The 14,442-nt window shown below is 40.6% G+C and overlaps 1 protein-coding gene across 2 annotated transcripts; it reads right to left on the bottom strand.

The window, feature by feature from the left end:
- Positions 1-4,987: 4,987 nt before the first annotated feature.
- On the bottom strand, positions 4,988-13,802 carry pcyox1l (prenylcysteine oxidase 1 like). 2 transcript variants are annotated; one of them, XM_025910720.1, is made up of 7 exons: positions 13,724-13,802; positions 11,638-11,844; positions 11,254-11,547; positions 9,998-10,209; positions 9,539-9,679; positions 8,842-9,253; positions 4,988-8,197 (listed from the first exon to the last, which is right to left on the bottom strand). In XM_025910720.1, exons 3-7 carry the CDS (start codon positions 11,466-11,468, stop codon positions 7,948-7,950), a joined length of 1,230 nt encoding a protein of 409 aa, XP_025766505.1. In that variant the 5' UTR covers positions 11,469-11,547; positions 11,638-11,844; positions 13,724-13,802; the 3' UTR covers positions 4,988-7,947. The 2 variants fall into 2 exon arrangements, with proteins under 2 accessions (XP_025766505.1, XP_003447068.1); XM_003447020.5 differs by lacking the exon at positions 13,724-13,802 and adding an exon at positions 13,385-13,717 and having other exon boundaries at positions 11,254-11,428.
- Positions 13,803-14,442: the final 640 nt, after the last annotated feature.

Raw genomic sequence — 14,442 nt, 5'->3', positions numbered from 1 at the left:
AGACAGTGAACTCTGACCTATGAATCATTTAAGCACAAAAAGTCACCTGACTCAAGGGATGAACCAGTGTTGTTTCTACACATAACAAACAACTTGGCAAAGAACCATTTTAAATTTTTTTAATCTTTAGTCACAAAACTTTTGCTGAATCTAGAAAAATGCCAAAGATAACACTGTTTGACAGAGATAAAATAGCATTTTTGCACGTCATGGTGTGCAGTGTGTCCTTAAAAAAATTTTGGAAAATAGATAAGTGGAGGACAAAAGAAGAAGGGGAAAGGCTAAAAGTCTATCTGTAGCAGATGCCATTAAGAAACAGGGAAAAGTATAGCAAAGACCTGACCCAACACCTGAGAGATGCATCTGATCCTTCAGATGATCTACTGTTCACTGACGCCTCATCAGAAATGGTCTCAGTGGAAGGATGGCTGTCAAGAAGCCATTAATAAGGAAGAGAAACAAGGCAAAAAGGTTGAGGTCTGTCAAATTACACAAGAACTTATGGAGTGATGAATCCAAATTTGAAAACATTAAGAACAAAACACCATCAGTATGAATGGAGAAGGTCAGGAGAGAACATCTACAACTATCTGTAAAACACAGTTGAAACATTCAGATACATTTGAAATGTTACAAGACTCAAACCAGGTCAGACAGTGGAAAACACATCACACAAACACACAACTGAAATAAGCTAAAAAAAACAAAAATCACTGACAGAGGCGGAGAGGAAGAGTGCATAAACACGAGTGCAACAGTGCAAATTTTTTGCATCTGTTGGGCTTTATGAATCAGTCAATAACACTGAATAAAAACAGGAAACTCTATGGGTGTGCAGTCACTAACACTGAGCAAAGATGGACAGATTCTGTTCACAGTTTCTTAAAAGTTTTGAGGAGTGATAATGACGGGGTGATAAAGTGAGAACATACTCACATGCCATGTGAGTTCCTGGCGAGATCAAATGAACATCCACGGTTATGACTAACTGAGTAAAGAACAAGAGCAAACAAAGTTATCAAACAGCTTTTTAACAAAGAGTCTATATGATAAAACAACCTAGTGTCCTAGTCGAAGAACAGGCACATCCTTTCAGATTCACAGAAGAACCAGTGGCAAGCCGAAAAATATAATTTAAAAGCTTTCAGCTCTCTGATTGAGGAAAATCAGGACTAACAGAGTAAGTCTCCATTGAGTTCATTCCAAAAGAAATGATCCAAAAGGGGGTCATAAAGCCAACTATTCCAGGCAGCCTCCACCCACCCCTTCACTGGAAAGAGAAACCACCAAGTGTCAACACGAGTACAGACTGCCACAAACAAATTTAAATTTACCATTAAAACATCCTTGAAAAAAAAAGATCCGATTTATATTTTGATCTGAACTAAAGGTCTTGATGAAAGAAAGGGAGCAGAAAAAAGGAGAGTAATTTTTAACAGAAAATGAAACAACATAGCTCTTTCAGTTTCATTATTACTCAGTCCAAAAAGTGAAGGTCCAAAAAATGTTAGCACAGTAGTGAGATTAATAAGGTTGGGGGGGGGGGCTTTGTTATGAAGTTGGGGGTTTGATGAATCACCGCTAACTTGACTGGAGGAGTGGTCTTCAGATGTGGGGTTTGCAGTCAGAGTACTCTCTTAAAGAATCACATCGATCTCCTCAGCAGACTTCCAAGGCAGACTTAAGTTGTTCTGGTAACACGTGGTGGACCAATGCCTCACTAAGACAAATATGTGTCAGTTTTTCCCCTTTAATTTGTTTCCCATCTGTATCTGTCAGGTCGGCTGAATACAGCAGTCCTACAGACTTCCACTGATTTAATAGCCTCAGAGTAAGCAGATCACACGCACATCAAACGGTCTGCGGGAAGCTCTGCCAGGCTGGTAAGGGATGGGAGAGGATCAGATAGAAGAGAACAGTATGAAATATGGAGTGTGTGTGTGTGTGTGTGTGTGTGTGTTTGTGTGTGTGTGTGAGGGAGTGAGAGAGAGAGAGAGAGTTCTGTGGAATTTCTGCGCTTCTGCTGAAATTAGGTTTCACAGGAATTCACTGCATCCTCAGAGCAACTCGTGTCTGCCCACTCAGCTGCACTGTTATCAATTAAATCCCTTTATTTAGCACACTTTTTTGGTTATGAGTTATCGTTCCATCAGCCTAGAAAAGGATCATACTGCATAGTACTGCATACTGGTCATCTACCACAACTGGTAGGGGCGAGGGGAGGAAGACAGGACAAAGACATGTTGTAGATGAGAGCCAGAGATTAGTAATAAGTAATAATAAAATATAATAAGTAGTGTATAAACACACAGTAAGTGTACATCATGGGAATCCCCCAGCAGCCTACACCTATTGCAGCGTAACTAAGGGAAGATTCAGGGCCACCTAATCCAGCCCTAACTATATGCTTTAGCAAAAAGGAAAGTTTTAAGCCCAATCTTAAAAGTAGAGAGGGTGTCTGTCTCCCAAATCTAAATTCAAAGCTGGTTACAGAGAAGAGGGGCCTGAAAGCTGAAGGCTCTGCCTCCCATTCTACTTTTAAGTACTCTAGGAAAAACAAATAAACTGGCAGTCTGAGAGCAAAGTGCTCTAACAAGGTGATATGGTACTACCTGATTATTCAAGACCTTGTATGTAAGGAGCAGGATTTTGAATTCAATTCTGGATTGTCTTTTTAGTCCCTGTCAGTACTCTTGCTGCAGTATTTTGGATCAACTGAAGGCTTTTCAGGGAATTTTTAGGACATCCCAATAATAATGAATTGCAGCAGTCCACCCTAGAAGTAATAAATGGATCAACTAGTTTTTCAGCATTTATAAGCATGTAGTTGTTAATCCATCAGTCCAATTTCTTAACCACTTACCCCACACCTAAAATATGTCTAATTGCAATTTATAATTCTCTAAAAAAATGCTATAATTAGTAGATGTATTTCAGATAAAGATAAACCATTTGGCTTGTGTCTGTATGATACATACACTCACCAACTACTTTATTAGGCACACCTGCTCAGCTGCTCGTTATTACAAATATCTAATCAACCAATCACACGGCAGCAACCCAGTGCATTTAAGCATATAGACATACTCAAGACAACCTGCTGAAGTTTGAACCGAGCATCAGAAGGGGGAAGAAAGGTGATATCAGCATGAATGTTGGATGTTTGTTGGTGTCACATGGGCTGGTCTGAGTGTTTGTGATGAGAATGTTTACAGAGGATGGTCTGCAAAGGAGAAAATATCCAGTGAGCAGCAATTTTCTGAGTAAAAATGCCTTGTTGATGTCAGGAGAGAATGACCACACTGCCTCAAGCTGATAGGAAGGCAACAGTAACTTAAATAACCTCTCTTTCCAACCAAAAACACACAGAAAAGCATTGGTGAATGCACAACACTTGAAACCTTGAAGCAGAAAGCCAAACCATGTGCCACTCCTGTCAGCTAAGAACAGGAAACTGAGGCTACACCAACTGAGGAATGGGTTCGCCAAAATTAGATAGAAGATTGGAAAAAAGTTTCCTGGTCTGGCCTGCTGGTGTAAACAACCTGAAAGCATTATAAAAACGACTGGAGAGACAAGATATTTTATTGTTCCATTTTCATTATTAATGATGTAATGTCCCAAGTATTCAAAATAAAGGGGAACCTTGCTTCTGAAGAAAACATCTTCAGTCAATTAATTATGAGTTATGAAGTATATAAAGGTGGATGACTATGGTCATAACTCATCAAGCCTTTGTAAAACAGGGTAATGGTCACATAAATATTTAATTATAAGAGTTTGACCTAGTTGGCTATGTGCCCAGCAACCCGGTTGAGTGAATGACGAAAAAGTGCATAAGTGGTTGAGCCCTGGGAGACTTGCGTTCTATTTTCAGCAGTGTGATTGTTTTCCTGCTGCTAGGAAGCCAAGCAGGAGAAGATACAGAGCCCATTATATGTTACATTACACTGCTGCAAGCCTGGAGATGGCTTTTATTGCCTTAAGTTTCCTACAGCAGCACCATCATCCCTTCACATGTGATAACCTGGAAAGTACAGTATATATATTTAATTGCATTTCTTTCAGTAGATGATTAAAATGTGTTTTTAATGTCTTTATCTTCAGTAACCATCTGATCTGATCTACATCAGAAATTCTGTGATCCAGAGAACGACCAAAGGACCTCGGGTAATCTTCCTGGAGATAAGGTCAATTCTCCAGGTACAGACGCAGAGACAGGAAAAACAAAACGAATAATTCATTGTGGAATAAGTACTTACCCTGTCAGAGTGATTTAGATTATATGCCAACTGGAGCACAGGATTAAAACTTGACTGGACACCAGGAGGCTTGTTTTTCAGGACTTTGCATTATTGAACAAATCAATTTTCTTATGTGTAATTATTAATAGAGAAGAAATAAAACCCTGTCTGCTGACACATAGTCAGCACTGAAGTAGACTTTTTAGTGTCCTTGTTTGAAAACCAAAATGAACAAAAGCTCACTACATTATAATAACTTTTATTCTATTAACAGTCAGAGACAAATGCAATTTACTCTAAAATGCATTATTATGTGCATCAGAAAGATTAAATGCAACATGTTGATTAATGCCACTTCATTTTTACATTTTAAAAAGAAATTAATTTTGGCAAGTACAATATTTTACAATCAGTGTATGACATTTTGTGAAATTAAACACTTTGTTAAACATTAACTTGTTGGTTCCGAATGAATTAAGGCATCTGAGATCTAACACAGAAATAGCCCTCAGCTCATTGTTGTTATCAAGTCTTTAGGTGGTCAAGCCCCCTCAATAGCCCCTCAGATCTCTTATATGGAGGACTTGATCCCAAGGACAGGAATCACTGGACTGAACTCCCCAGTTGGACGTCAAGTAGGTAAAATTGCCTTACCTCAGCCAGCTAAAAGAATAACATGCTGTATACAAACCAATGAGGTCATATACAGTTAGTTAAGTATTTGGACAATAACAAGCGTTTCGTTAACTGATTAGGAACTGCAGACATTTTTATTCAGAACTTCATTTTCCAAGGCTCAAAATTAATTGGACAATAATCCGACAAGCACTCTGATGGCCAGATTAAAGATCTGGAGCCGACTCAAAGTGTAAACCTTCCATTTGATAGCTGTTTACTGGAACTCTCTATATCAGGTAAGCAGAAGTATTTGATGCCTGTGGGGGTGGACATCATTAGGCTGAAAACCAAAATAAACATAGAGAGAGACGGGAAAAACTTTAGGAGTGGCTAAATAAACAATCTGGTACATTCCGAAAAAGAAGGGATGCACTGACCAACTCAGAAACATCAAAAGGCCTGAAAGATCACGGAAAACAACTAAAGTGCATTATGACAGAATTATTTCCAATGGTTAAGAAAAACAGCTTTACAACATCTGACCTAGTCAAGAACGCTCTCGAGAAGGCGAATTGTCGAGGCCTACAACCCAGAGACGGCTTCAGGAATGGAAACACAGAAGGTTTACAACAATATGCAAACCACCGGTTACAGTCAAGAACAAGAAAGCCAGATTGAACTTTGCCAGAAAACATCTAAAAGAGCCTGAACAGTTATGAAACAAGTTCTTTGGACAGATGCAACCAAGATGAACTAACACCAGAATGTTGTGGAGAGAAAAATATGGAGATGGAGAGAAAAAGCTTATGATATGAAGCGTACCACATCATCTATCAAACATGGTGGAGGTTTTTGATAGCAGCATGTATGGCTGCCAGTGAAACTTCACAAAGCAAATGGATCATGACCCAAAAGTTTATCAAAGCAAAGAAATGGGAAATTCTTCAGTGGCCAAGTCAGTCACCTGATCTCATCCTATTAAAGAATGCTTTTCATTTACTGAAGACAAACCTGAAGGCACAGACACAAAAGCAAGTAGCAGCTGAAGGCAGCTGCAGTAAAGGCCTGACAGAGCATCTAAAAGAATGAAACACAGCATCTGGTCACGTCCATGGGTTCTAGACTTCAGAGGATTGGACTGCAAAAGTATTTAGTATTTATTTTTCATCAAAGTATTTAAAACAATTCTGGTATTTAAAATTATGTTTGTGCAATCACTTTTGAGCCTCTGGGGAACTTTGTATAAAAATCGCTGTTATTTCCAAACAGTTAATGCAACACGTTTGATAACCCCACTCAATTACAGATGGAAATCAGCACTGTGGTGCTATGCAAAGACAAAAATACAAATATTGTGTGATTATACAAATACTTATGGACCTGACTGTATAATGACTAATACCAAGGGGCAATTTATTGCAGTACTTTTACTATGTACTTACAGTACATCTTTATGACTATACTATTCAATGTACACCATTTAGAACGGGAACATTTAGACCTTAAATACAGGAGTTTGCCAGATAATTCCAAGTTAAGATCTCATTCTTCTCACTGCTCTTTAATCTGATCATGTTTTCAAGATCAGAACAGCTGACACAGACAAGTAGTCTAAATAGTATTTGAGATGTGTATTTACTAGAAAATGTACATACAAGTACTGTAGCTACAAATGTTACCGTTCTACCTAAAAAAGCAATTTTTGAAATTTGAAATTTTCCAAAAAAATGACTAAAATATACACAGTTTCCATCACATTGTTTCTGAAGCCATCACAGTGTTTTAAATCAGTGTCATCAGCAACTTTTCAACACACAACAGAAATCACATTATCCATCAACTGAAGCCCTTTGGAGTCACAAGGTTTTCTAGAAATCCACTTCAGCGCAAATCCAGTGTAGATAAATTAGAAATTAAGAAAACAAGACAACTCAAACAGTCACATGAAGATAATCAGCTGTCATCGGTTTCTCATTGTGTCTTCGTACAAACATTTTCCCCATTCTGAAAGTGAAACCCAAAATTTTCACGTGTGTGCTTTACATGATTAAAGTCCTCAGCAGAAAAGCTTTTTTCCCACTGAGGCTTTTAATGCTTGCGAGAAAATGGAAACATTTGTGGTCAGCAGCAGCAGCAGCACGGATCTGTCCTCTGCTCTTATTCAGTCTGCTGTGAAAGCCGGCTGGCTCATTTCCCTGAAAAAAAAATTATTTCCGCTGGATTATGCAACAAAAGCAGCAGGAAGGGGAGATAATGATGAAAGGGACAATAGAGCACTGCACCAGTGGCCACTACCATGGGTTGGTGAATAATTATTAATTTACAGAAATCCTACTGAGATTACTTTAATGAGATCTCATTGGTGGCAACAACCAGTCCATTAACAGTCCCTACATTTACAGAGAGTAGCAGCAGCAGCGCTGTGGTTTTGATTAGATGACAAAGTTAAATGAGTGATTAGTTACATACTGTACAACAGCTTATTGTTCTAAACACTTTCTTGGCTTGGAAACAGAAACATTTGTTTAAGAAGAGCAGTACCAAAACCGTAAACTGGTATTTATATTAAATGGTGTTCATTAACAGCACCACCACCTCCTAACAGTCCATACAGTATACAGTACGCCAGCTGGTGTTCTCCACATTTGCTTGGTTTTCTTATTTCTTGGCAAAGGAAAGGTTCTTGCGGCATCATTTTTGGATGGAAACTGCCAATTAGCATTGGCAATAAATCCACAAACAAAACTGCAACATGTCTCTTTTATGTGGCACAGAGAATCAGTGAAATGAAACGGGCCTTTTGGGTAGCGGAGCAGGACCAGAGTCTATAATGGTGCCAATATAATGATTTATGGTTTTTGATGTTTATGTTTAGTTAGGAGGCAGCAGGGTCAAGTTCTGTTCAACTTACTGTACTGACTGAATAAATTCAATGCATTCACGAAAGGTTATATTATATAAATGCACATCTAAATCCGCTTGCCACTGGTCAAAATCCCCAAAAGTTTACAATTTGGTTGGGTGACTCCATACACTCAGACATACATCACATTACCCATCGGGGTCTTAGCATTCGTTTGTCAGGTTATAGTTCGGTCTTGATCCTATGCACCAGATCTCTCTGGTCCACCATGTCTGTCTGTCTATTCCAGCGGTGGTAGGCTAGCAGGGCGATGTTTTTGGCAGCCACTGAGCTCATCTCCATGGCACTACCAGCCCACTCAATCCCATTGAGGTAGTAGAGATTGGGGTGCAGCTCCACAGGTGGCAGTCGCTGGCTGCTGCTGTAGCGAGGGCAGGCCTGCCACTCCGTCACTTGCACTGAGTAGTACGACCTAAAATTGAAGAGAACAGTATGATAGAGTAAAGCAGCCAATTTAAAAGAAAACAAAAAGATGATCTATGTTGGTGGTAAGATCACTAAATAACTTTTTTAAATAAAAAAAAAACAACTATAATGTATTTAGAGGATTCTGATAACAAAAAATGTTCTCCCCTAAACATAAATACTTAAATTTCACTGGTTTTAACTACCTGAATAGGAATATTTGCTGTTTTTTTCCGTCTTATACAATAGTAAATTTAAAAACCTACACTAGAGCCTGACTGATATTTACCGATATCAGCGTTGAAATTTATAACAGCTGATAAATTACAAATTTAAAAGGACGAGATGGTAGAAATACCCTTCAAACATGTAATAAAAGCACAAACCAGCTGAACCAGTCAGAGCCTAAATAAGTAAATGTGGAGTCATGCACGACTTGCTGTAACCACAAATCAAGTTTATTTTTAAACTGAACTGACTCTTACATAACTACACTTAAGAAACGTTAGGGAACGTTATCGGCCAATATATTGGATTCTTGCAGGTTGGTTTTTAAAAACTCATATCCATCAGGCTTTACTTTGGACCAAACAAATACACAATTGCCCTGGCATGACTATGGGATCAACTTCTGGGAAGAACATGGCTGACCTGAATAGCGTTTTGAGCTGAGACTTTTCCAGCAGCTGTGGGGAGAACACCTTGTAGACTCCAGCCTCCTGCGGCTGCTTACGCCGGAACCCTGCTGAGATGTTGACGGGACAAACACTAGCCACGCTGTTAAAGAACAGATCAGGTGTGTCGGTCGTCAAGACACTGGCGAAAGGGAACAGACGGGGATCCGGGAACCCAAAGAAAGAAGTGTTGAGGTAACCATGGACGATGGTTGCTACAGTGCTGTGATAGCTGCCAGGCAGCTCATCAAACGGAGGCGTGAAACCTTGAAACTGGACTCCAGACCCGACGCTAGCCTGTAGAGGCGTCGCCAACACTACAATGTCATACAGCTCTGATGCCGTCCCTGTTGCCGTGGTGAAGCTCAGCTGGTACTGGAGTCCCTCTCCTGTATTACAAAAACAAGCTCTGTGGATGACAGTGCAAATCCTGACAAACCATCTCATTCTTTCTTTCATTACCCAGAGCTCATGACCACGGGCAAGGGTAGGGATGCAGATCAACTGATAAATCAGTAGGTTTGCTTTTATGTTCAGCTCTCTCTTCAACACAACAGGTGGGTGATAATATACAATGGACACACAGACTCACAAAGAATAATCAATACCAGTAAATCTGTTACAGCTGGAAAAAAACAGCACTTAAAAAACAGGAAACATCAGGATGGAGTTACCTGAGTGGATGGGAGAGATGGAGTTGACCTGCGCCTGCAGCAGGTTAGCACTGGCCATTTTCAGCAGGCCTGAACACACCAGCTTGTTGCCTCCTTCCACCGCCCACAGGTTGTTCTGGGCACCAGCTAAAGACACAGCTCCTGAAACACACACACGCACATTGAACAGACAGTGCCAAGTGCTTTAAACCAATTATCAGCTGCCCACACACTTTCCTGTTCTCTCACTCCCACAGGCCACCCCCCTCCCCTCTCACCTTGCCTTCCTCTTCTACCGTCAACCCTGCATCTCTTTTCCTCTCTCTTCCTTTCCTTTCTCCTGAGCCAAATCAGCAAGGAGGACGTTCAGGTCATAATTGTCCCCGAACACACCTTCACAGCCGTTGCCCTCTTACTTCACTACTCATCACCCCCTCACTTCTTCCTCCACTGCTGCTTGCATCTTCCCACTTAGCTGACCTACAAAGGCGGGGATGCTGACATTCTGTCCGTAGTTGATCCTCATCACGGGTGCGATAACCTCATCAATGAAGCGTTGGGACACACCCAGCTCCAGCAGCGAATCGGACAGCGGCCTCCGGGTCATGTTGATGAAGCCGCTGCTCCCGAGAGAGTCCAGCAGTTCCTCTACGGAGCTAAAGGCGTAGCCGTGGGCCTGGTATTTGTAGATCCTATATTTCACATGCACAGACACACAAATTATAACAGTTAACGACTAAATCAGTAGACAGAGCAATATGGACATGTTTTGTTTTTTTTTGGTTTCGTTTCCTGCTCAAAGTTATTCAGTCAGCAATAATCTATTGGCAACAAATCAGAGACGGAGAGAGATATATAGAGGCTTGTGGTTGTCAACTTAGAGAGAAGAAAAGAAAGAAAAAAGTGATGAAGAGATAAAAATCACTTCCTGAGGGAGGAAATAGATGTTGGTGGTGGAGGAAGGAAAAAGCAAAATTCTGTTTCTGGTTCATCTTTCAAGGCAAAACTGAGCAGAGGAAATATAAATGTAAGCAAAAGATTTGACATGTTTGGCCCTGAGAGGGTTTGATATCTGAAATACACTCATGCAATTCTACACTGTATATTTGTGTTGCTGGAGGATAAAGAGAAGTTTCATGTCAGTGGTCCTTTCTCACTGGCAAATCCCAGGCAGATGGCTATCTATATTTACGCAGACCTCATGCTCGGAAAGGCACACAATGAGTCAAGGTTTTGCAGTTATTATGGCTGCAGATGCCTAAGGTGCAGAGAACAATAAATAGCTCAAAAACAGGCTTCCCCCACTGACTGCAACACCAGAAGGAAGTGCTGTGCACATTTTAAGGGCAAGACAATTGTTTTTATAGTCCAACCTTATCTTTGAGATAGAAAAAACAATTTTGGGAAGAAAAGCACTCAAGCCATGAGTGATTCAGCTGGATCTGCAGTGCCAATTTTGGAGCAAGATTTTTAAAAAAGGAAGTATAATTAGGTCAGATTCATGTCATTACCACTAATCAACTAACAATACTGTCACCAGAAAAAGGCAGGAGAAAAAATGAGCATTAAGAAATAAACAAAGCTTTGCTTCCACTTGCAGAGACACCCACAACAAAGTTATGATACCCTGACAGTGCAGTTTGTAGCGGCGCCCCTGCCACATCCCATCAAGTGCCCAACATGCAAAGAAGCTGAAGAGACAAAATAAAATCAAGGCACTAAAACTTCTGACTCACCTCATAAACTTCTCCATAATCTCCTCCACCCACATCTGCAGACGTATGAAGCTAATACCGTAGCGCCACCACAGCCGGAACAGGTCGAGCAGGTACCAGTCCGTCTCCTCCAGAATCACCTCTTCGCCGTTAAACACCGCCATCTTTCCGGCCACGTTGCGACGATACTTCAAACCTTGTTTGGGCAAACACAGGACGACACGTAGGACCAGCATAGTGTCAGGTTTCTAACTTTCCTCTTGTAAAGTGATCGCTTTTGCTGGGGAATATTTAAAAAACGCAAGAATCCCTCCCCTGGTTTGAAAAAGCAAAGCAAAATTTTAAAATCTGACCTCTGCTGTGACTAATTAATGCGAAGGTAGACATCTTTGTCCATAAACTCACCCAGCTGCTTGACAAACTCCTGCATGTGGAGGTTGAGCGAGTGAATAATGGAGCCTCCAGACTCATAGTCGTTGTGATTGACGGTTACTGTGGCGAGACGGCCTCCTACCTCTCCCTTCTCAAACACATCCACCTGGACCTCTGGGCCAAAGTGCTGACGCAGGAAGTGGGCAGTGGCGCTGCCTCCTATCCCTGCCCCAACCACAGCTGGAGAGCAAGAGACACAGAGTGAGGTTCGGTGATGAAATGTGCCTTAAATCTAATGAAGATCTATATTACAGTGTAAATTTGCTGTTTGCTGGTGTTGTTGGCCTCTCTATAAGGGTAATAACAGTTTCATCAGTATTTACTATTTATCTGTACTGAGGATGAGGACATAAATGATGCTTTTCTTGGGTCTTTGGGTTATCTTGAAGTATAGAGGTGTTGAATAGGGCACATTGATAGGGTATATTGTTTAATCCCAAATGATCTCTTGTTACAGCACTTCCACTCATAATGGAGATAAAGGTCATTGTAATTCTGGCCTTTTAATGATTTCTTTGAACTGTTCTTTTTTTCAGGGTGAAATGATTGTACAGCATACATCTTTACTGACTTTAAAAAAAACAATAATTGGGTGCACACGTTTTGGATTTTCTTTAATCCACACAGGGTTCAAATTAAACACAGATTCAAATAAATACATACACTCAGTTAAATCTTTTATAAGTGGTGCTGAAGGCTCTACAATGCTGTTTAGTTTGACAAGGCCAAGGCCTATTAACTTCTCATTAGTGATCATGATTGGGAAGCTCCCTTGAAATTGGAAATTGGTTAGGTCAGACGAGAGAAAGAAGTATTCAAATAATCACACAACTTGGCCACAACGATAAGAGATATGTTTGGAATCATAAAGGTGAGGCTTTCAAACCTGAGAACCTGAGTACTCTCTGTCAAGCATGGTGGAGGCAGCATCCTGCTCTGGGGCTGTTACCAGTGGTACTGGTAAATTTGGGGGGGGGGGATAATGAAGAAGGACTAATTCTTCAACTTTTGGACACAGGTGTTCCAACAGAACAATGACCCCAAACACACATCAAAACTGTTTTGAAAAGGCTAAATCAGACTAACATTAAGCTTCTGGGATGGTTTTCTCATAGCCCTGACCTCAACCCTGTTGACACTTTGTGGACTATGCTTAAAAGCTGGGTCTGTGCCAGGAAACCAACCAATTCTGCCAATAAATTCACCTTGAGAAAGAAACCACCAAAACAAAAACATAAAAAGACCCAAATTACCATGACATTCATGCTCATGATGAGAGTATGAAAAACTTCTCTACGTAAAAGGGAAAAGGGATTTATTACTATCGTGTTCAACTTAAAAAAAACAAACAAACACATTATTTTGTTTTTTCAAGTGTAAGATCTGCTGTATTTCCTCTTTTGTGCTTTTATTTTTTCCGTCATATCTTTAGGTTTTTTTGGGCCTCCTGGCCGAAGATGACAGCTGAAGCTTTACTTCCTGTTTATTTGAATAAAGGTTGCTTCAAAATGCAAATTAACAGATAACTCGTGTCTATAATTAAGCTTTCTTATTCATGTGACACACAATGTTCAGACTAGGTTAGTGTTTGCCTTTATCTTCAGTATTCGGATACCACTGATGGATGCTGCATATTCATCAGCCCTCAGACTGACTGAGAGGCTAACATTAGCTGAACTACACAGCTAACTAGGATGGTTTAATTACTGCTTTTTCTTGCCTATCTTTGAAGGCGGAGCTCCGTCGACAGGACCGTGTTCCTCCGGGTCTGCGACAACAAACCGGGCTGCCAGCACAGCGACGAAAAGAGGGAGCAAAGAGCAGCCCATAGCGACAGCAAAGCAGCGATGACCGGATGGAGAGGAGAGGACGCGACCGTTAGGCTAACAGCACACGAGGCTAGCTTCTGCGTTCTCTGTGCGCTCACAACAGTAGAAACTCAACGGTGTGATGATTAACGGTGTAAGTAAATGAGGCCGAATAAGATGAGAATACAGCACAAAGGATGGAGTGATAAAGATGGTGATGATCATGGTTCAGCAGTTGGACCGTCACTCACGTCTACGTCCACGTGATCCAAACAGATTGTCCCGACCAATCAGAGACGGCCGACTGCTGTGTCGTGCATGTCAGTGGTTTTCAAGCTTACTGCTTCCAAATGACGTTTGGAAGCAGTAATTAAAGCACACCTTTATTGATATCTACAGAAAATATGTATATTATATAGCATTTTTTGTTGTCAGATGAACGCAATTCTGAGCATAGCACCCACATTTTTGCTCATTGCTTTGTTTCCGGTGCCCTCTTATAGAACGAAGTTTTTTTTAAAGGAGAGATTGGTTTTTAGGTGCCTCTTTCACTCGCTTGGCGGCATGCTGGCATTAGTTAATTCCTTCCAGCAAATGACTCACTGTCACTGGAGGCTGTTTACATCCAGCTGAAACCATAAAGCAAACTGCTTTCACAGGAATTCCCCCCCATTAGGTGGTTTTGTGTCAGAGGGACAGCTCTGGAGACAGAATTAGAGAGACAATGCTGAGATGGTTGAGACACGTGCAGAGGGGGGACATGTTTTTTTTTCAATATATTACTTAAAAATTGTGTGTATTGTACAATTTATTTAGGTTTGTCACAAAAAAAAAATAATTCAAAAACGCACATTTAAAATATGATACACTCGTTGTTACAGGGTTAAGGAGTATTTTATAAATACTTGCAGTTTTAATAACTGCCTAAATAAGTACCGGTGCACTTTAAGATTCTTGCTGAGCAGCAAGA

This window comes from Oreochromis niloticus, linkage group LG10 (genome assembly GCF_001858045.2).
Source record: "Oreochromis niloticus isolate F11D_XX linkage group LG10, O_niloticus_UMD_NMBU, whole genome shotgun sequence".
NCBI lineage: Eukaryota > Metazoa > Chordata > Actinopteri > Cichliformes > Cichlidae > Oreochromis > Oreochromis niloticus.
This window is presented reverse-complemented; position numbering and strand designations above follow the sequence as displayed.